Source organism: Parus major, chromosome 4, assembly GCF_001522545.3.
Source record: "Parus major isolate Abel chromosome 4, Parus_major1.1, whole genome shotgun sequence".
In the NCBI taxonomy this organism is placed as follows: Eukaryota; Metazoa; Chordata; class Aves; order Passeriformes; family Paridae; genus Parus; species Parus major.
Window position 1 is genome coordinate 26,965,133 of NC_031771.1, and position 25,921 is coordinate 26,991,053.

At 38.2% G+C, this 25,921-nt stretch overlaps 1 protein-coding gene across 1 annotated transcript in view; it reads right to left on the reverse strand.

Moving 5' to 3' along the window:
* Positions 1-25,921, reverse strand: part of DCHS2 (dachsous cadherin-related 2) — a 67,190-nt gene that overhangs the window by 38,144 nt on the left and 3,125 nt on the right. Inside the window, exons 2-6 of the mRNA XM_033513608.1 lie at positions 23,841-24,032; positions 17,424-17,655; positions 3,844-4,080; positions 1,488-2,516; positions 16-134 (exon numbers count right to left, since the gene is read on the reverse strand). Coding sequence (XP_033369499.1) covers positions 16-134; positions 1,488-2,516; positions 3,844-4,080; positions 17,424-17,655; positions 23,841-24,032 — 1,809 coding nt within the window. The remainder of the gene's footprint in view (positions 1-15; positions 135-1,487; positions 2,517-3,843; positions 4,081-17,423; positions 17,656-23,840; positions 24,033-25,921) is intronic.

The following is a 25,921-nucleotide window of genomic DNA, read 5'->3' on the forward strand; positions in this document are numbered from 1 at the left end:
GTTGCGGTCGCGCACGGAGATGCGCACGGCGGCCGTGGCGCTGCGCCGGGGCCGGCCCGCGTCCGTCACCAGCACCCGCAGCTCGTGGTGCGCCCGCTCCTCGCGGTCCAGCGCCGCCCAGTTTATGATTTCACCTGACGGCCAAGGAAAAGGGAGGAGAAAGGGAGTTAGGCGTTTAGCGTACGCTAGCACTCATCTCAGCCCGTGCAATTACGCATTTGACTTCATGTGTAATAATGATACGTGCCCTCTGATACGTCTGATCACTGACACGAAAACCTCAAACCCCGTTCTGTAGAAACATCTGTCAATAGCAATTTTGCAAATGTACTTTAGAGCCCTACGACATTTTTAGTGAGCACTGAACACCCCAGAGCAAAGGTATAAAACAGTGTGAACCAAAGTGCTGACCTTCCAAAGAAATCCATCTGGCCTTCACCACACTTCAGGACACATAATACATGAACACTGGGGTTTAACTGCTGACAAGGGGCCTTTATTAATTATGTACATTAATCATAAACCCTTATGCTCCCATACATTCTAGTAAACCCAGCAAATAAATCTGACCAATCTTCTCTCTATCTACTTAGCCATATCCAATATAACCAGAGATTTGTGGTTGACCAAAGCTCATCACACAGATAACCACATGGGTTTTATATATCTTCTTGGTTAACTTCCAGTATTCTGTTTGCCTGTAAGCTTCTGTGAGTGTACTCAAAAGGAACCTGCTTTTATTTTGAGATTCATATAGAGAAATTCTGGCAATGCCTATTCACTCCACACGGGGACTGGACATCTGGAAACTGGAATTTTCAACAGCAGATCTTTGCTCCCTCCATATCATTTTGCTAAACTGGATTATTTACAGTGCCTGTGTCCCTTGAAGGATTCCCTTCCTTTAGGCTTTCCATGCTCTGGTCCCTGGTGTTATACGGTGTACACATAGCCCCTATTACTTGAGGCATTAGGGATTCACTACAGAGTACACCCTATGCTGTGAAAAATTTCTCTCAGCCAATTTGACTTCTGTGACGCCATGTACAACACAAACTCAGTTTTGATGTCAGTTACAGAAACATTCACAAATATTTTAAATCACTTTGTCTAATTTCATAAGTACCTTTATAGTTACTTATGGCTGATCTGTACTTTTCAACTCTACTTGATCACAGGCAGAAAAATTTCCCATATGAACTACTGAAGTTATAACTTAAAACTTATTTTTTTTTGGCCAAACACTGAAACTTACGCCCAAGTGACATGAACAAAGTAATGAAAAATATAAAATCCTAAGGGCTAGTCCATCTTTCATGAAAATGTATTTGGTTTATTTCATTCCCCAGATTGTGAAGCTTGGAGTTAAAATATTTATATATCAAGCAAAAAGATTCACAGCAGTTCCCGAAAGCTTTATACTTTACTTCCATACCCTTAGGGAAGGCTGCTTTCCAAAAGCAGTATTACGCAGATTATAAATCATAAAATGCTACCTGTGTTGGAATTAATCTTGAAATATTTTCCATCAGACAAGAGGAAATAGGAAAGCTGTCCATTTCTTCCTGAGTCTTTGTCAATGGCTGTAATGGTGCCAACCACACCACTGGGAATTGGATTTTCCTCAATTTCAAAGAAGTAGCTCTCACGCATAAACATGGGAGAATGATCATTTTCATCCAGCACATTAACTATTATAGATGTACTTGCATTTTGCCTAAGGTTTTCATTCTGAGATGTGCTGACCAAGGCTCTAAAACTCAGCATCTGTGCGCATTCATAGTTCAAACGTTTCCGAAGATAAACCCAGCCTGTATCAGAGCTGATTCCAAATGCAACAGAATCAGTGCTAGGCTCTAAGGAATATGTCAGATTGGAAGTAATGCTGTGTGGATCAAGTGAGTGGGCTTGAACCTGAAGGATTTGGGCACCTGGAGAGGTTGCTTCACTGATTTCTACTTGATACACCAAGCTTTGGAAAACCAAAGTAGGACCCATCTTCTGCTCTTCAATAACCACTGTCAACGCCAGCAAAGAAGTCAGAGGAGGACTTCCACAGTCTTCAGCTGCTATGTGTAGAGTATATTCCTGCTGCTTTTCTGCAAACACCGTCCTGGTAAGGTTTACCACTCCAAGACTTGGATCAATGCTAAATGCATCTGACTGCTTGCTCGCAATACTGTATTTGATTGCCCCGTTTAGACCACTATCTTTGTCTTCTGCGTGAGCAATGTAGACAGCAGTGCCAGGAGGCTGGGTATGTGAGATGGTTACTTTATCAGATTTGGTAGGAAATACTGGGGGGTTGTCATTAATGTCTGTCACAGATATGTTGACTTGAGTGCTGCTGTAGACAGGGGAATTACCCAGCTGTGACTGAACAGTGAGCACCACAACAGGCTGAGCTTCGTGGTCAAGCTGTTTCTTGGTGCGGATAATGCCAACCTGGGGGTCGATAGAGAACTTTCCATGTGGATCACCGGAGCAAATTCTATAAGAAACCACCTCTAACGAATCTAGAAATAGAAACAACAACAAAAAATGTAAAAAAAAATAAAACAAAATATGGAAGTGATAACAAACATAGGCAAGAACATCTGGGGGAATGAATGCTGCTAAATTCAATGGAATAAATGTAAGCTACACAGATGTTTGACATTCTTAGGCTTTTTATGCTTCCTTCTTCCCATCCCTGGAGCCCTTCAGAAAAACATGAATGAATACAGTTTGTCCACTTCTGCACTGTTTGATTTTCATCACACTGGTATTATAAAACTCTATAGAGAAAATCACATAATAGCCTCTTGTTTTTCCCTGATGTAAAATACAGAAAAAACATTCCTATAAATTAGTCTAGTGGGAGCAATTTCACTACACACAGGCATTTACTATAGCAAGGAATGAAACAGGTGGCAGTTCCCTGAAAAAAAAAAAAGTATTTTAATAAATTTACTGTTCATGGGTGATCATTGTTGTAACATTTATACATCAGATGCTACCTAAAGCACAAGCCGTCTCAAGATTCAGGCTTACTACCAAGGCCACCCCATGGGTGCTATCTCCACCCTGAGGACAGTCCTTCCCAAAAGAAGGAAATGGGAGGACCTGACTAATCAAGTTTGTATGAAATCTTGTCATCTACCACCTTATATTTACAGATCCATCATCAGGCTATTATGTGCACTCACGGATCCCGCTGCTCTGCATCGGAACCAAATACATAGAGCTCTTAGGACAGGGCTTTTTATGACCAAGGACTGTCAGGAGCTAACCCATTTCCCTTTACAAATGATAACAAAACCAGCTGGATTAAATATATTTTCAAAAGGTCCCACAAACATTCATCTGGACTTCCCTTAATTTGAGACAGTGTGGGGTTTTGTTTGGTCGTTTGGTTTTTTGACGGGGGGCCAAGAGCATTTCTTGAAGATCCTCTGAAACTTCTGAATACTTTCTTATTTTAAGTATTGCTCTGAGATTTGGCTTGCATGGCTAATGCTTTAACATAAGCCAAACCGTCACACTTACTTTAACTTTCACAACATGCTTCCTATCTCCCCATTTACAATTACACAAATCCATCAGGATTAAAATGAAGCCCATTGCCAATCTCCATGGACCACCAAGGAGCATACCATGAATCTCCAACTGTTCTAAAGAGCAACCTGATAAACCAGCCATTACACCAGTTGCTGTAAACACCAACAGTAAATTCTATTTAAAGCTTGACAGACTGAATGAATAACATGGAGGTTTATGGGGGAAATAAAAATCATCCACAGCTATTTCCAGTTAATGGTCACAACAAAAATACAACAATCTCTGACCGAGAATGTGACTTACTTGTAGGCTCTCTGGCCTTCACAGTGCCAATCACGCTGTCTTCAGGTGCATCTTCTGGAACAGAAAAGCTATACCGAGATCTCTCAAATGTGGCAGGAACCAAAACAGTCTGAAGGATGTTTACTGTGACAGCTGCATTGCTGGCAGAGGGAAGGCCACCCCCATCCCGTGCAGAAACTGTCAGGAGGACTGCAGAACGTGTCAGGTGGCCAAGAGCTGAGGTAAGGTAAATAATTCCTGAAAGTACACAGAAATAAAATAGCACTTAAGAGAGATGGAAGACCACATTCAGCAGGCTGTCAAATTAGTTTTAACATGTATCGCTACTCTAAGAGAAAGTCAGACCATGTGGACAAAAATCAGCACTCCCAATTCAATTCTTGAGAGCCAAGTTTTTAAAACTTTATGATCTTTACCATTCACAGAGCCACTGGAACACAGCAAGTTCTGTTTCAAAACACAGTGTCCATAATTCTGATTTTAGAAACACAGATTCAGTTAAATCTTTAATGATGCTAAATTTTACTGCTACTACTAGTCTATAGCAACTCGGAAATGCATTGGGGTAGAAAAAAAGTATTGTTACAAATTAATTTATCTTTGCAAATGGTAAAGTTAATGTTATTTCAAACAGGCCACAGAGACATTCTGCTTAAATAACTCCTGAAATAAAACATCCATACAAATGGAGTTAAAGCCCCAAAAATATAAATCTTAGGAGCAGGGGGCTCTGTGGAAAATATCTGGGAAACAATCACCTGCTGTCTGATCACAGCTTTCTGTCAAAATACCCTTTAATAGTGAATTCTAAGGTCCATTGAATTTTCAAACTTCTAAGAATTACGTTTTATATAAACTGTATGAACTAATTCTTTGAAAATTATGCAATGTTCTGTCCCAAAATATAGTACTTTGGATGTTCATTCCTCAAGACAATATATTTGCAAAGTAAGATTTTCAACATGAAAATGAAGATGAAAGGTGACCAAATGCAGGAAAATTTTTCTTAACAACGAGTGAGTTTAACTAAATATACACTAAATGCTAAAATCACAGTGTCCTAAGCAGTAAAATTGCAGTAAACTCCATTCAACTAATAGGGACAATCCTTTACATACCGACAGATATTTTTAAGAAATTACCTAGCTTTTTGTAGAAGCTGCTTAAGACACAGAACCTCTGGCAGTTCAGTAAAACCAAACCTTTAAACGTTGGGCTACCTTTATAATTCCCTGGCTGTCAAGAAGAGTTTAGTAGGGATGATGTCTGCCATTCAAGTTGGACATTCAGTGGTTAGACAGGATAAAACTAGCATTAGCTCAAAGTGTCTTAAGAGAATCAGTGCATGATTCAATGAGAATATATCTTCTCAGAATTCAGGGTGAAGCTACAGCCTTAATTTTCTACAATCCATTTAATGCAGAATAATGGAAAATACATAAAATTCTGAGAAAGATTCAAATGTGTGTGCATGCAGTATACTTTCCAAATATACTGCCAGAAGACTATAATAAACTATATGTCTTGATATGCTTAAAATGCAGTAAAAGGGTCTTCAGGATCAAGGAAAAATGCTTTTCACTAACAAAAAAGGGACACTTATTCCAGTGTGACAAACCACACTAAAAGCTCAGCATTGATACAGATGGATTCAGGGTGCAGTGATGATCTAGCTCAGCTGAATCCAGCTTAGCTTTGCTAACAACTGATGCAATTCTAAGAAACAACCTTATTTTGGCTTTTTAATTTTTTTTTTTTTTTCTAATTGTTGAGTTTTATGATTACTTAAGCAGCTCAAAAAAGTAGTCCTTCAAGGACAAACTTTTGGCAATTCCCAAGTAATCTGAGTAATTGTAGCTTGAAGGAAAAACCCTTTTAGATAGGGTTTAACTATTTTTCCCCAGAGGATAAACATATACACATGGATTTTTAATATAATTTCTGTCTAATTTAAATAAATCAAATGGACTTATGTTACTAATTTGACCAACTGGATATTTTTCTATTGACAAGGATATAAATATGTCCTCATTTAGATACTTCAAGAGGTATGTGGAGAACTGGAAAACTTCTACAGAAAAGCATCAAACTGAAAATCTTACTCTCGGAGGAGTAACTAAAGACTTCAGAACATCCTTTAGCAAAGGGTGGAGCAAACAGTGCTCCATTCCAGGAGCTCTGAAGACTTGATGGAAAAGAAATATTTCAGAACCAAAGCTCCTTCTCTGCTGACTTAGACACATCGCAGCACATTCCATGCCAGTTCAGTTATAGAAAGCAGAAAGAAAATTAATAAAAGATTTGTTTTCTTTCTTCATTCTTTTGCTGTGTCCTAGGGAAAAAAGGGTATAGGCAAGTCCATTTCACCAACTCAGCTCTCTTTTGCAGGACCAGGAATACCATAAGAACAGTAGCAAAATGCAAGTAAAAAGTATGTGTTTTCCATATGGCTCCCTCCAACCTCAAAAACTGTAGTATGCAGAAATTTAATAACCCATTTTGACTTTTAACTGTGTACATTCTGTTTATTTCAGCATTTGTAGGACTGGTCATTAGCTTTGCATCTGGATATATATATAATCTATAGAGACATTTGAGATAGCTCTGCCATATGTTGGTGAACAAGCCTCATTAGGCTCTATTATCACACCACATGATGGGAAAGAAGTTGTAGAAGAAAACAGCATCTGGGATTTCACTTTCTGTATGATTAGGTAAAACGGCAGACTGTGACTAAAATGGACAGTCAGGACCACTTGGGCCAAAAGCAGCTGCTAGCACACCTCAGAGCAGAGCTGGCTGGATGCATTTCATCTGCTGCAGCAGGGCACAGGAGGTACCCGAGTACTACACTGCAAAGGCAGAAACACAGAAGGAAATTACACGGAGCAGGAACTGTCAAAGTCACAGGTCCAGTGTGTGAAACTCAACAGAGGCCTGTCTCTCTAAGTAACAGACTGAAGATGAACCATGGTTTTCCTTTCTTCCTCATCCTGTAATTAAGATTGGGGCTTATTATTACCACAATTATTTGCAGCCTGTAATTCTAGGCTTCAGAGAGAACTTAAAAGACAATTAGTTTGCTGTGGTAGAGAATATATTCTTCCATTATGTACAACAGTTTCTATAAACATTGACAATGGAAAAGGATGAAACAGCTCCTCTGCAAGGAATGTTTTACTAAAGCTCCCAACAGGGGACCACAAATACACAAGTGTGGGTCCACTTTTTAAGAAAAGTGCCACCTTTCTTACAGCTTGACTCACCATATAAATGAACAGTCTTATCTGCTGCCTTTAAAAACATTTCATTCCCATTTTTCAAATTAATATTTATATCACTGCAGTGCTCTGAAGATTTTACCTCTGGTTAATTCCTTATTCTGCATGAGAGAGAGCTGGAATCATTTCTGCTTTGCAGGTGAACAATCCTATAATTACACACCAGATGAAACATTAACATCCAGCCTCATTCACACCCTGGCAATCTCATTTTCTTGACTAGATCTGCATGGGCATAACTGATTGCAGATCCCAACCCTATAAATCAAAAGCATGACATACAGACTGCCTGCTGCCTGGGTATGATCTGGATACTGCAGGCTGAAGTCTGGGAATAGCTCTTCTCCAAGGCAGGTCAGCACAGCTGGAATTACAGATGTTTTGCTGCAGAACAATCTGTGCTTAAGGGCTAGCAGAAATTGTTACGATGGTTTGGAGGACTGAATGTATGGGGAGAACTAATACTGAAGGCAAAATCCTAATAGACAACTCTTTAATCTGCTTCTTACTTCCTCGCTCACTGTACATGGTAGGGCATGAATTTCCAAGAAGTCTTGCTCTTCACTTTGTGCCTATTCACCCTGGAAGTGCAAATGCACTAATGAAGGACAGGACTCTGACACCCACTATCCTCTAGCAATGGCAACATTTCTCATGGGATTTTGCTGTTCTTATTTTTGTGGAGGTGCACCCTATTCCACAAGTGGGTTAACTGCTGTTTCTCAACAGTTAAAGGCAGGATATAGGAATCCACATGCAAAGATTCTTTTAAAATACATGTTTTATTATATTAATGATCCTGTGTTCTGTCCTAATCTTACAACAGCATACAGCACCAAAGTAGGTTCACTCACCAAAAGAACTTTTTGTATGGAAGAAAAAATCATACTGGTTAGCCCAATAGGGCTTCTACACACATCTCCATTTGAGCACTTTGAAAATCTGGTTTTGCACAGGGTTCTACCATTAGCAAAACAAAAACCAGCCCTACATTTATAGCCATTTGTAGGTAAACCAAATGTTTTCCACTAGTCAAGTGCTGCAAAGATAAATACCAGGATGCACTAACTTCAGTAACAAAGTCTGGATTGCATAGGTATGCTTAAACAGCTTCTAATATTATATCATTGTTCATGAAATAGAAAAGCAACTTTAGAATACAGCAAGAGGAAGAAAATTCAATCAACAGTTGCCAGTGGTGTTACCTAAGCCCTTCAAAGCAACCACCCTTATAAACATTAAATGATGGCACTATTTCTTCAGCAAATAACCTAGTATGGGCCAGCTGGCATTACCTGACACAGCTCAGACAACAAGCAGATGGCCAAAAGGTCCACATGGTTCCTCACCCCAGTTCACCTTCAAAGCTGGCCACTGGGCCTGCTGTTTTTACTGTGCAGGTCAGAACTGACCCACTGATCTGCCCAAAGCACCCATCCCAGCTCGGCCACTTCCCAGTGCAGGGGTGCCTGCACAGCTTTGCTCTTTATGTTTCAGAAAAAAACTTCAAGATGAGCACGTCTGTGCTGGGTGATCCTCCAGAATATGAATGCAGTTAGGAAGCGTGCATTTCACAATAGCATTAAAATCAGCATTGTTTTAAGGAAGAATGACAGTGTTTCTGCTTGACATTTCTATTTAAGTTTATCCAACTCATTGCCTATGCTGTCATCTTAGCATTGCATACAGATTCCAGCTTTAGCATTTTACCTGGACTTAAAATGCGCCTTTTTTAGTGAAGCTGCATTCTTGCTGGTAACCATAGCAACACTCTGCCAAATACACTGAAAAGCTGGTTTAATAACTGCCAGGGGAAGAAAGGAATTAATAAGGAATTAATAAGGAATTACCTTTACAGTCTACCTGCTATAATACACACAGCTTCAGCTCACATGAAAGTCTTTAAAAAGCTTACTTTTGATGACACAAACGCTGGTTTGCATTTCAGCAAAGAAGAGGACTTCTTCAGTTTGAAAATATTCAGTGTTTGAATATTTTTGTAGAAAATAACTGATAAAGCCCATATCAATCTTCTAGGTACATTTCTACTTTACAGGTCTCATACCCCTGCACTGGAGATGTTTTCAACACAGGCCCCTCTGTAGCAAATTCTTTTGCTCAATTTATAGTTTTCCTCTTAGAAAGAGAAATAGCTATAAAAGGACTTAGTGTCTACAACCAATACTATATAAACATACTGTGTTTAATCACAAGAATTAGCTTAGCACACAGAAGTCTGTCCTAGAGCACTTCATCAGAACCTGACCATGCTGGGAGTCTGCACATAACAAACCAGTACCTGAATCTATAAAATAACATAAGCAGTTTTAATACTGCAGCTCCCCTCAGAAGTATGACACTACTGCATGACTACATTTCAAATACTATAGGTTACAGAGAGTTTCAATGAGTTAAGAAGTATTCATCAACACACAAAATATGAATTTCTATTTACAGAAGTTCCATTATTCACAAACAGTATACCCACCTGAGCATCAGCCTCTAATGTTGAGCAAAAGCGGGCATGAATATAGGACGAGAATGGTTTTGTATCATCCAGGCTCAGTTCTCTTACACAAGTGCTTTTTAGACATAGTCTTGCAATTTGGGATGCAAAATTTTATGTCCCTACAAACTGTAGTTTGTCAGTTTAGAAGATAAGGTGTCTCCTAGCTTTCTCTGCTTTTAGTATTACATGTTTAAAAAATTATTCCCTAAAAAAACCAAAGAAGCAACAAAGCAACAAAAAACTCAACAAAATTCTACTTTTTCAGTAAAACAGATAACTGAAGAGATATAATTTGCTGTTACAAGATTTTCTTTGTTTTTGTCCTGGTTTATGTCCTTTAATCTGACATAATAGTAACTCAGAGCGTGTTTGATGTCTGATTGTGTACAAAGCAAACACTCGCACACAAACATGAGTTCATCCAGCAATCAAAGCTTACACCAGTAAGCAGGCAGGACTTCAGCCTGGTGAATTGCTGTGTTTTCAAAGACAACGGCAGAGACCTCCCACAATTTGCACAGCTCCAGCCCAGCCACACCTTCTCAGCAGGTTGCCTTTTCTTGCTTAGCTTATCAAAGTTTTCCAAAAACATCTTTTTAATCAAAGGACCTTTTCAGGCAAGGACCTTGTTCAATCAAGCTGCCAGGTTCTAGATCCAAAAACAGCCCAGTGCACAGCCTGGTAACAAAACTTGACTGCCATGGTAACCAGGGATGGTATTTCTTTGAGGGCACTGTACAAAAAGATGTATCAGGATAGATACAGAATGAAGCCTGCTATAAGCCAAAGAAGATATATTTGTTGTTCTTATATTAAGAGCATTACAAAACATTCCAGATGCTGCCCTTCATTTAAATTAACTGATTTTCTGTTGCACACACTTCCCTGCTACATTCATTGTAACGTTGTACCACAGCTGTCTGCTCCCTTGGTGTGACCTACCACTTTCTTCTTTTCTTTAGGTTAACTGAGAATGCAACGTACAGTAAATAAATCCTGTGCTCTGAGACATATACAGTCTCCAGCAAAGAAAACAGTTGTCTGAATTTCACTGTATAAATATCATTATTCCCCTCCTCTAAAATGGGAGTTTTGGGCATAACTTTTTGCTTTTTACCATTGCTTTTTTTTAAATCAGCCCACATCCTCTGTGCAATGCCATGGAAGTTTGCTCTTTGCCTCTTCTGGTGGGTTCTTCTGTTTCTGAGATCTGACACTGGCTTAACTAGGAGAAAAGAGGGTGGCCAGGAGTATTTTTGGTAGTACTTTGCATTCTTTCATACACAATAATCTCATGTACGCTCCACTATTGCATGGTTGAGTTTTTGCCACATAGCTTGTAGGAATATTTCTCTTTGTAGATGGTTGATTTTATTGGATTTTATGCATGAAAGAAAAAAGAGGTACGTTAAGAGATAGCAATATGGATATTTTTTCATGCTGTTCTGCTACACAACTTTCTTTCAGGGCCAAATCTGCACTCTTACACTTACTACAGCAAGTTTTGTGTGCTTTTAGGACAATATACTATTTTCTACATTCTTTATGGTAAATGTCTCATTAGATGAGATCTCAGTGGAGGTAAATGTCCACAAATAGCTGAGATCACAAATTTTTCTTTTTTGATTTAACTCAAAATTTTTAAAAGGTGACAACTTACTGTGCTAAACCAATGTCTCAGACATATTCCTCTGATTTGCAGCATTCCAAATACACTATCAGTATCATATGACAGATCAGAAAGACAGTAATTGGAGAAACTGCAGTTTAAAAAAAGAAGTGGCCTCAAAATGTTCCAAACTAAAACACTCCTAATTTTAAATGTTATTTATGTGAGGCTCTTCATATGTTTAGCAAATGTACTACATGCTGTAGGAAAATGCCAAAAGTAGTTTAAAAATAAACTATTTTTTCCTACAATACTATACGAAAACATCATCAATCATCATAAATATGGCCTTGTTTTCTTTAAAAAGGGCGCATCCCCATTTTACTTCAATGCCTAGTACAATCTGCTATATATTAAACACTCCATAGTACATTGAGTAAAGTAAAGTTTTGGGGGTTTTTCTGCCACAAAAAGCAATGATGGCATTTCAACATTACTTTTCAACCTGTATTGCAATAAGAATAAAGCAAAACTTTTTAATGCAATTAAAATTTCCCAAAATGCATCTGTCAAAAAACAGTTCTGTTTTTTCAGTAGAACAAAATTTGTCATCATCCTTAACTGGAACGAATCTATTCTGAACCAAATCAAAGATCATTATAAGTTAGTTTGCCATTAAATTGCATTTACATATGGTTCCATAGTGCAATAATGGAAGTAGCACAGCACTAAAATACACACTGCCACAAGGAACATACACCAGTGAGGCACTGTTCTGTACAAGCTCCACAACTCCTCTTCTTGTATCCATTACTAGGCACTGTTGAAGTGGTAAGATGCTGGAATTAAATTTGGGTTTTGGTTAAGGTACTTCTTATATTCTTAAATTTGCATGATCTTTAGGTATGTTCACCCTTTTATTCTTCACCAACAGATTAAGCTTGTTGACTGCTCCACACCTTTTACAGGACATTTTAGTTGCATGGTGTCCTTTGTTCTTCTGTTAAAAAGAAATCAGAGCTCATCTTAAAGGAAGCAGGTTTTTAGCAATTCAAAACTTCCTCAAAAGAATGTTCATTTTGCAGGAGCTGTACTCCTGTGCTGATTTTTTTTTTTAAATGTTCAGCTACTAACCAGCTTTTGCAACAAGGCTTGTCTGATTTCCTCAAAATGTGGTTTTTTGTATAGATAAGTGACAGAAAGCATTACAACAAAAGGGTGATCCAAGTACCTTCAAGTCAATGGAGCGATTTCCAAAAATCTCAGTGTACTGTGTTTATGTGGCAAGGGTTTGTCTGTGTGGGGGCTACAGGAGTGGCAGACCATGGTGAGGCTGCAGCCTATGGAGGTCTGCAGTGGAGCAGAGATCCACCCCCAGCCCATGGAAGACCCCTCGCTGGAGCAGATGAATGCCCAAAGAAGGCTGTGACCCCATAGGAAGCTCATACTGGTGCAGGTTTGCTGGCAGGAGTTGTGACCCTGCAGGAAACCCACACTGGATCATTCTGTTCCTGAAGGACTGGATACTGTTGAAATGACCTATGCTGGAGGAGTAGCATGTGAGGAAGAAGGAGCAGCAGAGACAACTTGTGATGAATTTCACAGTTCCCATTCCCTATCCTCCTGTGCTGCCAGGCCAGAGGAGATAGTGAAAATTGGGAGTGAAGTTAAGTGCAAGAAGGGGGGGGGGGGGGGGAGGATATTTTATGATGTAGTTTTTTTTTCTCATTACCCTCCTCTGATTTGATTGCCAATAAATTAAAGTCACTTCCTCAAATTGAATCTCTTTTGCCTGTGACAGTAATTGCTGAGAGATTTCTCCCTGCCCTTTTCTTGACCCACAAGCCTTTTGTCATCATTTTCTTCCCCTGCACAACTGAGGAGGGGAGTAATAGAGTGACTTTGGTGGGTACCTGGCATCCAGCCCATGTTCACAGAAACATTCTCTAAGAAATACACAAAAGGAAGGCCATAGCCTTTGTTCTAGGCGTCTGATTTACGTAGGAATTGCAGAAACACGAGCCTAAATATCTAATAGAGTTGAAAGAAACTAAATTAAATGCTTATACTGCTGTAACATACACTAAGCAAATGATACTTTCTCTACATCGTTTTCATGCTAGGTTTAAAAAACAAATGCATTCACATGAAGACAAACCAATGGCTGCTGCCTTTTACTTAGCCTTCATGGAAGTTTTCTCTGCACACATGGACTAGCTAGCAGATTTGTTTTAAGGCTATGAAAAGACCATTTACCTGAAGACTGACACAAAGTCACACTGCACACATGGACTAGCTAGCAGATTTGTTTTAAGGCTATGAAAAGACCATTTACCTGAAGACTGACACAAAGTCACACTGGTCCATAATAATTTTCAAGGACTATTATTAATTTGTTGGTTTGAAACAACTTCCCTGAACCAGAGCTATGATGACGATAACCATCTTTTTGCCCATCTCTTGAAAAGGGCATCACTAAGATCAATGGAAAAATTAATTACATGCCCTTGGGTGAAGGTAAGTATTAATGCTGTTATTGTAATGGAAGTTTACAAATTCAGTTGTTAATCCTAAAGTCTTGAAGTTAAGCACTGCATAGGTTTTCTGCCACACTTATGATTGCATCCTGTGAATTACATTTTTAATTACCAGCTCAGCCGTAACTATAAATACACTGTCTTTCAGATAGCTTGTTAGGTAACAATGGGAAAATAAACAAACATAGCTCAAACAGTTTCTTAGCCAGAAGAGCTATTCAACTTGCCCTGTTCTAATCAATTCACGAGTACTGTTCATAGATCATGCATGGATCAGATATCTACAAAAGGCAACATAATGAAGCCAAGATGTTGTTTACACCAATGCTAGAAACAAATGATAGCAAGAGTCACGAACCAGCAGAGAAGCTGGTTTACAGTTTCCTCTCCATACATTTTTCTAGTTACACAGTTCTTAAAGTGGTTTTTCTTGTGGAAAGTCTATCATCAATCAAATGAAAAACACTTCAACATTTTCAAAAATAGAAACACAATAAAGGTTATTTATGAGTATAAGAGCATATCACAAACAATAAATGCAGTGTCTAAAAGCTAAAATAGCAAACAAATGTAACTAGTAAAATCTTGTTTTGAATTAAAAAAAAATAAAAAAAAATCAATCTACCTGATCAACGAAAGAATGTTCCTTCCCACTTCCACTGAATTTATCTATTTACAACATCCACAGGTCCCAGTGCTTGAAACAAAAGATGAAGCCCCTTCAGAGAGCCTGGCTGTGTCTCAACCTCATAATATCTTTGTATTTACAAATATACAAATATAAATACAAAAAAAATACAATATAAATACAAAAGCAGTATTGTTATACTCTATATAGTCAGGAATTGACCAGCTGGCAGAATATTCTGAACACAGCTCATAGAAAAACTAAGAGTTTTAACAAACAAGACCCAGAAGCAAGCCATAGCAGCTAAGAATTTGGGTTTCAGTTGTTATTTTACTGTTTTATCCATTTATCTCCCAAAAATTCAAAAGTCAATTTTTAGTGAGTATCCTAAGTGCAGCACTCAACAAACACCCTTGAAGAAAATTATAGTGGGATAAATTTTTCATGCCAGAAAAAAGAGAAAATGTCAAAAGAAAAGCAGAAATTGCATGCCATGGATAACAGCATCATCTTGAATATGATTTTAATGTATCAGAGTGTAATGTGACAAACTGCACTAATTATTTTAAATCTCATCATACTAAAAATATCTCTGTCCACATAAAATATTAAGGGCTATAATGAACATAGGAATTCAAAATTAGAAAGGAGAAAATTACTGCATTAGTAAATCTTCTATCAGTGACAAAAATAATTATTTAAAAAAATAAAACTTATCAGGCAGGCAAACCCACAGAATTCTCCAAACCATCACTATCCCTCTGTTTAGGTCCTCTAATAATGAGAAGAGCAGACAAAACAGAATATGCCATACTGTAAATTGGAAAAACTGTAGAACACATCAGTAACAGGCTGCGCATCCATAAGATCAGAAAAACAGAGACCAAACTGTAATATCATCTCATTTGGCTTTCTGGTTTGAGCATCCTTCTCCTGGAGAATGCTTGCTCCTTCACATACTTGTCCATTGCCCTCTGTACACAAAATGCAGCCCAGCTAACTAGATGAAGTCCCTCACATAACCTTCAGAGAGGCACAGCTAAATTAGGCCATATATCAGAGCATATGAAGACAGCTTTAGCACAATGAACACTGGAAAATGTCTCTATCATAACAAGAAGTAAGGAGGAAGAGCTCAAAATCTCTGTGCCCTAACAGTGAACCACTTGTTTCACCTCTCTCTGAATACTGAACAGGTTTAGGAGCTTAAAGATTACAAAAATTTTGTGTGAAAAATTGGTAATTTTTATGTTTTGGGTTTTTTTTTGTTTAAAATATTTATTTTTTCTAATAGTTTAAAAATCATTTGCCTCACCAGTGACTGAACATAAGCACTATTGTCAGTAGATGTGGAAGAATATAAATGGAAAAAGTGTATAAAGAAAAAAAAAAGCTCACAGCATTAATATTAATAAGTTAAAATTAGACACAGTCTGACCTTGTGAATTACCCAGGAGATCTGATTAAGTACAATCAGATTCCAAGCACTATAATGCTGGGAATAGTGCCTGACCTAAGAGCTTTTCTCATCATGAAATGTCAGCAATAATGACCTCAAGCAACTTCACCCTGAATTTGCTCTGCCTTTGATAAAATACCGTGATAGATCCACGACGTAATAGTAACTTACAAGCTTAGAGAGTCTTCATCATTAAGCATGACATTTTTCCTATACAAAGTGCCAAACTGGAAAGAGAGGCCAAAAGGTCACAATCCAAGGAAGAAGCCTTTCAAAACGCTTTCTTTCAGCAAAGGGTTGCTGCAGAGCCAATGCTGCTAATGTGATCCACAGGGGCTCTCTTCAACAAGCCTGATGGGACAGTTTTAAAATGACCAGTTAAATGCCTGTAGAGATCCAGCTTTCTAATTATTGACTGACCTATGTATTTTTGACATCAGTTATGCCCCTGAGAACCTGACTTGACAGGTAGTTAAAAGTCCACAGTTAAATAAATTCTGAAATAGCCAAGACAAGCAGCCTGACTTCCTAAGAAGATTAGTTTCTTCTGTTCATCGGAATGTTTTGGGAGCTGTGTAAAAACAGACACTATTTTAAAAGAATAGAACCTTGCAAGATTTTGTATGCCAAAGAGCTAATATATACACACATGTACCACAGTCTAAAATTATCTTAAAGCATATAAAAAAATGTGTGCCATAACCATCTGTTGATCAGGATACATTCACATGCAAGGGCTGGGCCTCAAGAAAAATGGCAATTTCAGTTTTGTCAACCACTTACTGAAAAGCACCATAGCCTGTTGTAGACGCAATGTTCATGTTCTCCTCAGCTGATGCTGACAACTCTTTTAAGGTTAGAAAGCTGACTACAGAAGCTGCTTTATAGCAATGGGAAGAGTAATTCAATATGTGAGCTTCAACCAGTCTTTAAAAAAATTCACACAGATCTGGTTTTGCCATAATTGGTTTTCTGCTCTCACCGTCACTCCTTCATTGAACCACCCTCCAGAAGGATGCAGTGTCACATCAGAAAGTAAAAGGCAGAAAAAGACACAAAGCTAAACATTGAGTCAAACAGGGAGGCAAAATGTGCTTTGTAAGACTGAGCAGAATGAGGACTTATCCTAGCACAGTACAGAGAAAGATTAGAACAGAAACAGAGAAGAAATGAAAGGAGGAGCACCTTGAAGGGTGTTTTATTGCTCTTCAAGAGTAAGCCCTAAGAATGTCAGAAACACAAATATTTTTGTAAAAAAGTAACGTTTTATTATTTCTTACAATGATCAATAGACTTAGGGCTGAAAATAGTGGGTGAGTGGCATACTCCTTGTCCTTCATTGTGCTGGTATGTACTATGTTTTCCATTCTTCTGCTTATTCCAGTGAATACAAAGGTTTCATGTTAAATCTAAATCCTCCATCAACCTCTAGAATTATTTTCCCTCAGTATCCAAGTTTCACCTGTATGACATGACTCCAAATACAAAAAGCATCATCAAGAAAAATATGAATCTTGAATAATTATCACCTTTCTGAATCACAGACTCACACAGTACCTGTGGATGTATCCACTGTGAAAAAAGAAGAAAATTCTCCTGGGACCAGTTCGTATGTGACAACACCAAACACTCCTGAATCTCTGTCTGTGGCAACAACATTGATGATTTCTGTTCCTGGCTGTGTGTGACTGCTGATACTTGTCACATAGATGTCTTGTTCAAAAATGGGTTGGTTGTCATTAATATCTTCTATCTCAATGCGAACAAAAGCTTGGGCACTCAGACCACCCTGTTGGATAAATAAGGAAAAAAACAAACAAAAAACAAGATCAATTTTTAAAACAGGAAGGTACACAACTGGCTTCAGTCCATCATTAGGAAATGGAACATACTGCAACAATATTGCAATGAAAATGTCTGTTAAAAGCAACTTGTACCCCAAAAAACAACACATAAGGCAAGCTACATGCGCAGCACAACACCAACGGCTGATCGAGTACATAAAGAAATCCAGCTTCTCTACAACGGTGAGGCCTGAACTCAAAGTCGGTTTTGTTAATGCTAATGAACACCACTCAGCTAGACTTGCTAGTCTAGCCTCACATGCTTCTGCTGACATCACCAACACCCCACTTATTCCTTCACAGATAAAAGCCAGGGGCTTTTTTTCCCCAGAAAGACATGCCCCTCAGGTGACTGCAGTGCTCCAGTAAAGCAGGAATAACTTCTCTCATCTATTTGTCAGATGTAAAAGCATAACCATCATAAGGGTGAATATATGAGGCTTTTTTAAGCAGGGACACAAACTTAAAGCAGTGTAGGACAGCCAAAAGCTGACCTGTCAGGCTGCTGTCTACAAGACCTGTCCTCAATTTATTGACTGATGCCCTACAAACGCCCACTAAAATACCACATAGAACCACATTTAGCCTTGCTCTGGAGTGAAACTGGAGAAGAAAGGAGCCAACTGGAAGATGGATTATCAGACTGTGCTACAGAAAAATACTGATTTGCTATGGCAAATATGAATTCTGTGACAAGTGACAATCTGCAAAAATGACAGTTCTGGGGGTGCTGAAGTGCCCCAGTGAAACTAATGGCAATTTACTTCTCAAGAGGATTCCTTCCATGAGTTTGGAGGGGCTCGTGTTTCCAAGATTATTTTACAGCCATAGGAAGTACAAGCATTTTTAAAAGACAGCAGGTCCACTGTGGCAGAGATAAAAGTCAATTCTGAGGCACTGGCATGTTCAGAGGCACAAGGCAGCACAGGCATGTACAGTTTGCACGTGCTTTATGCACTACTTTAAAACACAGATGGAGGAAGAATCCTGAGCTCTTCAAAGTCACACTGAGCGTGCTGTGCTTGTAGCAGTCACTTAGAGAAACTGCTGACAGAGATCAGATGTTCATGCATACGCATGACAAACTATGCTGAGCTAGTGCAAACTTCATTTTGCAGTCACAGTAGCCATGATACAAAGAAAACCAAACCAACTCAAAACCAACTATGTTGCATAATTCTGCAATCAAATTTTTCACATCAATTATTTTTAAATCTGACCTTCGTTAAATTATCCAAGGATTTAAACTGACTATGACTCCTTTAGACTTACCCTGCCATACAACAAGCACACACAAAACTATTTTTGAGGGTTAGCTTACTGTATCCACAGTCTCAGACTAATTTTTGGGAAAAAAATTACTATCATTATTTGCTCACACATTTTCATAGTGATTTTTGCTTTGTCCTGGTTTTGTTTTTTTCCACTGTGTTGTAATGTTACCTCTATTGGATGCAGTGACATTCCTATAAAGGCTCAAATAAGCAGAAAATTAAGATGATCTTGTGCATCATATGTCTGTTTCACCCACAAACAAGGAGATCTATCCCACATCCTCCTGGTATGCTTCTGAGGGAAATTAGGCATGGCATGCTTCCACAGCTCATGCTGCTGCACAGGCAGCCAGCACTCTTGCCTAAGGACCAGGACTCTAAAAGACAGTCATCAACCTACCAATTACTGGGACTGCCACGGAAACCCCATGCCAATATGGAGAAATGGAGATGGCAGTGAGCCCAATGTCAACACCCCCACTTCAGGGCAAGCCCCCTTCCCCAGTACCTTGATTTCCATGATAAGGAAATCCCTGCACAGGAGCTAAAAGGGAATGCAGGGGAAGGGGAGGTAATGTGCTCTGCTCACTGTCAGAAGATGTTCTGTGAGTCTACAGCCTTCAGGTACTTTAGAACAGAAATCAATTATTTTTAAGGGAAGAGGACCAGGGAGAAGTGAGATCAAGAATAAAAAGCATCTAAAAAAAAGATGGTAGGAACAGCATGAAACCAAACTCACAAGAGCTTGTGTTAAACTGTTTCTTTCAAGCTTCATCATTGTTAAACAGACCTGAAAAAACCCCAAACCCCACTCTTCGGCCAATCTACATTTGTGCTACAGAGCTATGTAAAGACTGAAAAGTCCTTTGAAATTGATTAACCCTAAGTATATAGGTAAACCTATTCTCTAAGAAGACTGACCAAATTTCATAATGGAGACAGAACCTTCTTTTCCTGAAAAAGCAGTGTATACCCTTCACATGCCAAGTATGATATTTACTCAGCTTATGATATTAACTGGTTATGGCACAATTCTTGCTCTGACAACTGAACCAAAGTGCAATTCCAATTGAGAAGGAACAAAAACTCCTATTTCTAATGATGAGCATATACTTCATCTGCTCGGAAGCAAGCAAAACAAATCTTCCAAAATATGAAGACTGACTCACATAAATTGTATTGCTGACAGAAAATTACATTTGTCAAAACGTGTTAACAAGGAGCAGAAAGCCACGGCTGTTCATTTTAAAATCCCTTATCTCAAATGTCTGAGTACTTTTAACTACTGTTGTACTCTCTGGTGTCACAAACAGAAAGTCACAATTACAATGACTTCTCTGTCAGAGTCCTGAGGGTTGTGTCCCTTGTGAAAGAAAAAAGGGACATAAACTACCATCAAACCAAAATAACAATTAATGTTTTCATTACTTCATAAGGATCAAATTTGTGTGAATAGCTAAAGCTATTAGTAGACCTCTTATCAAGTAGACCTTTGTCAAGTCTTAACAAAAAAAAAATTACCCTGCCTTTGGCAGGGGGAACTCTTTGTCTTAAGTAGAAATTATGCTATTTTGAGCAGCTGTATCTCTTCATTTTGGTGCTGCAAAATGCTTAAAACATCAAGATTTTCATCACAGCCTCCAAAGTTTTTGTCAGTGAACCATGCTGTCAAGGTTTTTGTTCCAAACTGAACTATTAGATACAGAATCTCTGACATAAAGGCTTTTTTTTTGTAAACCTAAAGGATAGGTCCATCTTGAAGTTTAACACTGTCAAAGTGGAGAGATGTCTCCAATTATTTCAATAGCCTGAAGTTCTTCAGAAGCTTTGCCTGAGTTTCAAGTGTTTATATCTAGGTTTCAATTGCTCCAGTATAAAAGACAAAGAAAATTGGATAGGGTGGATTACCAAGAAGTAAGAGAAAGTGTCTCTCTATGCAGAAAGGCAGTAAGAAAGTCACTAACACACCTGCTGATAGTGTACTGATGTATGCAGTGATGATGAAGCAGCTGAAAAATTGAAGACCTACCATTTCTTCTTTCTCCACAAGAGACAAGGATACTTCTTTTCATCTTTGCTTAATCAGTGAGAATTCTCCCACAAGCTCTCACAGGATGTTTATTTAAAACCAGTTTAACAGAAGCTGTTTTCCACCTGCCTGTCCATGGGCTCTTGTGTGCAATTTAAGTTCACTCCTTACATTTTCTACACAATGCATGAAAGGCATGACTGACAAGCTCTAAAGCCATGTAATGGAGTAGCCAGAAACAGGTGGGGAAAACTGATAGTTTTGCTGTAAGATAAACTGCACACCACCTGGAAAATACTTTATTTTCCTCCTCATTTCTAATTAACTGTTATTTTCTTTCCTTTTCATCTCTCTACCCTCCTTTGTCACAAGTGACCCTTCATTCTTCCTCTCTCTTTTCTGTTCACATTTCTCCCCTGATCACAGCCTCTGAGACTCATACCTATCATCTTTAATCCCTCAAAATCAGCAGCAGAATGTCAGGAAATAAAATAACTATCCTACTACAATTCTGCTTTAAAGGTAGAGAGTTGGTCAAGACAAGTTCAGATGCACTGAAAATTTTGAAAAGCTGATATTGAATTTAGGTGCTTTAGTATTTAGGTGTCAGTTGGGAAAACTTCTACAGAGTTCCAGTAAAAAGATCAAGCTTTGCCTGTCACACACAAGGCAATAAAAAACTGAACCTTTTTCCCCATTATTGAACTTCTGAAAACACAAGTTCCCTAAATGAAGATAAATGACAGAGCAATTTAAAAATTAAACACCCTATCGTTTCAGTGCATTGGCTATTTTCCTTTAACTTGAGGTAAGATTTATCAACAGAGCAGTAATTTAACTTAAATTAAGGCATCCAGCATTTTTCCTGCAAACATATTTTCTTTCGGATTTTCAAAATAAATTTCTGTACCAGCATGAATATCTTAGCAACTTTTCAGAATTTAGCTGCTATTGTCAAGTTCTCACATACACTTCATTAATGACTAATCTTGATATTCCAGATATGTGTATGTGTTCTTTACATTTTTACAGCTCCAAAACATGTGAATGAGAGGAAAAACTAAACAAACAGGAGAATGCATAATTTTCTGTTGTTACACATTTCAATACAGACTGCTTTACTCTTCAAAGTTTGGGTGTCTGTACTCAAGTAAAAATTCTGAGGACAGAAATCAGATACAAGTGAAATTTCAAAATGGTCAGATAGAACCACCTCTGCTATAGACATTACAGGCAATGTCCTGGAAAAACCCACTCTTATATCCTTATGTTATCATCATAGAATGGTTTGAGTAGGAAGAGACCTTGCAAAGGTAGTCCCGTCCAAGCCCCCTGCAATGAGCAAGGTCAAGTTATTAGACATTCAAATCAGATGAGTATGGAAATAAACAAACAAATATATTTATTTTTTTTCTTTAAAAATCTATGAGGCAGAAAAAGCACACTGCTAAAGGCAATATTAATAAAAGAGTATTTCTTCAGCCCCAGAAATTAACACAGAATTGTGACAGCTAAACAAAAAAACAGATTGTTTAACTATTACAGAAATATCAGAATTCAACAAAACAGAGATATACCCTCAACAGCTACATTCTCAAAATGAAATAATTAATACAACCATCAACTGCAGCTATATAAGTCCGTCTACTCATGAGTATGGAAATCATACTTCACTAAGTTTCTTCAGTGTACAATAACAAAAACTACAGGCATTTTAATGAAAAATACAGCATTTCAAGCACAACTGCATTTTTAAGATGTATTACATACACTTAGGACATTATCTTAAATGCAAGTTTAATTCAAAGTAAGAAATAAAAACTGCATTGCCTGAAATAACTGAATTTTTATGTTTTTCAGGACAAATTGTACTGCAAAATGTGACCTGAATTACAGTTTCAAAAGTGTCCTTATGTTAATTTCAACATTTGAAGGCAACAAATAACCTTTTCTTCAGCTTCTTCACAATTCACCATTAAGCTGAAAAACGTGAAGACAACTACAGACTGGACCTCCGAATGCAAACCACCTCTGAAAATTACCATGCCAATCACACAAAACGAATATTTTGTAATGAAAATAATATAACAAATTATTTTGTTCCATTATTTTTCTAGAGCTTACTAGCAAAATTTTTTTGTTGCATGGTATCAAGTAGGCAAGGTGTCTATTCCTAGACATCTTAATATGTTCCCTACCACACCCTCCTTGCCAGGATCTGCAACAGACTATTTCAGGCACATGCAACTACCCTGTCCTCGCTGTACCATGAATACCCACTTCCAAGCAGCAGATCTTGTACAGTGGGAAAACACTCAGTCATGCAGCTGAAGGGAGGTTGCACCCAGCTACAGCAGCAGCAATGGCATCAGCCAGCTGATGCCATTCCATCAGAAATTATGTCCTTTCCATCAGAAAGGACAAGGAATTTAGCCAGGAAAGTCCCTGTCACCGACAGTAGCCATGCAGTTCTAGCCCACGGTACTGTCTTATTGTAGCTGCAGTGATCTTGAAAGCAGGGAGTAGAAGTAACTTGAAGTCCATTGTTTCCAATAGGAGGAGGAAAATTAGCAAGGACTAAAACATCCTAGAAACATTTTTCCAAACCTTATTTAGGAGTGATTGGGTATTTCACAGCAAATTTTATTAATTTAGGTAAAAATTCACAGTTCATGAATATAATTTTCGGTTCTCTTTAAGGATAAAATATATTATTCAAATTCATGCAGTTTTTACACAGTCGCTACATTCTCATTTAAAAGTATACCAGACATCCAAATTTGCAAATACATTCACAAATCTGGCAGCGTAGAAAGGTGAAACTTACCCCATCTGTAGCTTTTACTAAGAGATCATAAGTGGTTGGATCTCCTTCTCTGTCAATGTCTTGAGACACAAAGATCTGACCAGTGCGTGGGTCAATCTGGAAAGCTTTGGATTTTTCATAAAAATTAAATCCATCATAAAGAGAATACTCAATTTCTCCAAACTGGTCAGCATCTGCATCTGTTGCTTTGACCTGCAGAGAGACAACAGAGATAAAAATTAAGCTGGTGAAACTATTACTCATTAAAACAAAAGTATCTGTGATTTTTGAACCCGTTATGTATTGTAAAAGCAAATGCATATACACAGAATAAATACAAACATGTTCTGCTACCAAAGCTGGCTGCCTGGGGTTCATAAAATATCTCAGCTACTGACAGTGTAATTATCTATCTTCTTCCTTTCCCATGACTGTAAAAGCCACACTCATTAAGCCATGTCAATAGGCAACACCTTAAACTACTTCTCCTTTTTTTTTATTTTTACCCGTGGAGGTAGCTCTTGTGAAAAATTAGAAATCTCTTATGTCATATGTAGATCAGAAAAGTGCTGCAGGACATCCTTACCTAATGTATTCTATAAAAGACTCCACAGATCTTAATTTAGTTTTCACTTGAAAGAGGGCTTGGTGGTACTCATGCTTTTTGACCCACAGGTGGGTTGATTTAAAATGTATTTGACAAACACAGAAGATTTATGCATTGCTCCTTCAATTTCATGCTCCCAAGATCTTTGATAACAAGTGTTTTGTGCCAAGTTTGGCTCCTCTCTGGCACATTCCATTGTGATAGTTTTCACTTAAATTTAGAAACATTTTGGTAGAAAATAATTTATAAAAATATGTACGCATTAAGAAAGCCAGTATTTTCAGTTCTCTAATTTATCATTATTGGATATATATGAAGAATTTCTCCTTTACAATCGGTTTCCTTTTCTACTTTTTCTTTGAAAATTATAAATTCTGTGGGTTTTCCATCAGCCTGTCTATACAAGCACAATGCCTGAAGACCTTAACAGAGCTTTGGAAACTTTAGTATCACGAAGCCCAAGAGCTAGAATTGGTGGGAGCTCACAGAGAAGACCCGTGCCAGTCACTGTCTGCACCTGACACAGGCTGAATAAGATGAGACCCACAGCTCTCAACCACAGACAGGACAAAGATGGAGGTATGCCCATGTGCCTGCCTGCACACAAAACCATCTGGCACAGTTTAAGGTAGAGTGTCAAAAGAAACAGACCAGGACAGGGAGTATTCCTAGAAGTACATTTGGATTAGGTCATCCTTTTGGGGTGATATAAATTAATTTAGTTGCATGGACACAAACTGTGCCCGGTCATTTGGCCTTGGGACCCAGAATAGCCTTTGGCTGTTGCTCCTACCAGAACAAATGTGGCCATAAAGACCAGTTGGTGCTTGCATCACAAGCTCCCTTCTTTGCCCACACGGGAATTGTTTTGGCACTAAGATAGTTAACTGAGACTGAATTAAAACCAAATGAACAAAACATGCTGTGGGAAGGCTGAAAAGCATGGAAGTGGGGAAAGGGAAACCACATAAAAAGTGCCAATTTAAATTATAAAGTTAAAACTTACTCTAGACAAGTTACATCAATCAAAATTTTAAAATGACAACCCAAAAGATATGTGTGTTATTTCAATTATTATTTTTTGCTTGTGATTTGGTTTTTGCTTGTTTTTCAGACTTTTCCACTTATTGGAAACTCAAGATTTTTTGTATTGCAGAAGTATCACTGTGACTGCACCACATACTTCATAATATTTTTCCTCCCATAAGAAGGCTTTCACAACACCAAAGGCCATTATACCAGAGTTTCTGCAAAAACAGAAAAAAGCTCCTTTAGGAAGAGCCCTGTGCTCACAGAGCCCTTCATACCCTTTTTTACACCCTTGCAATTTGCATCCCACAGCTACAGCACAGTGTGCAATGTGTGGCCACTCCTGACCTCAGTCCAACCACTCGTTCTGGGTAATTTAAAGGCAGAATTCACAATCATGAACAGCTAAACAAAGATTCAATCCTAAAAATGCTTTACAGCTGTATGTAAATCAAGTCTACAACAT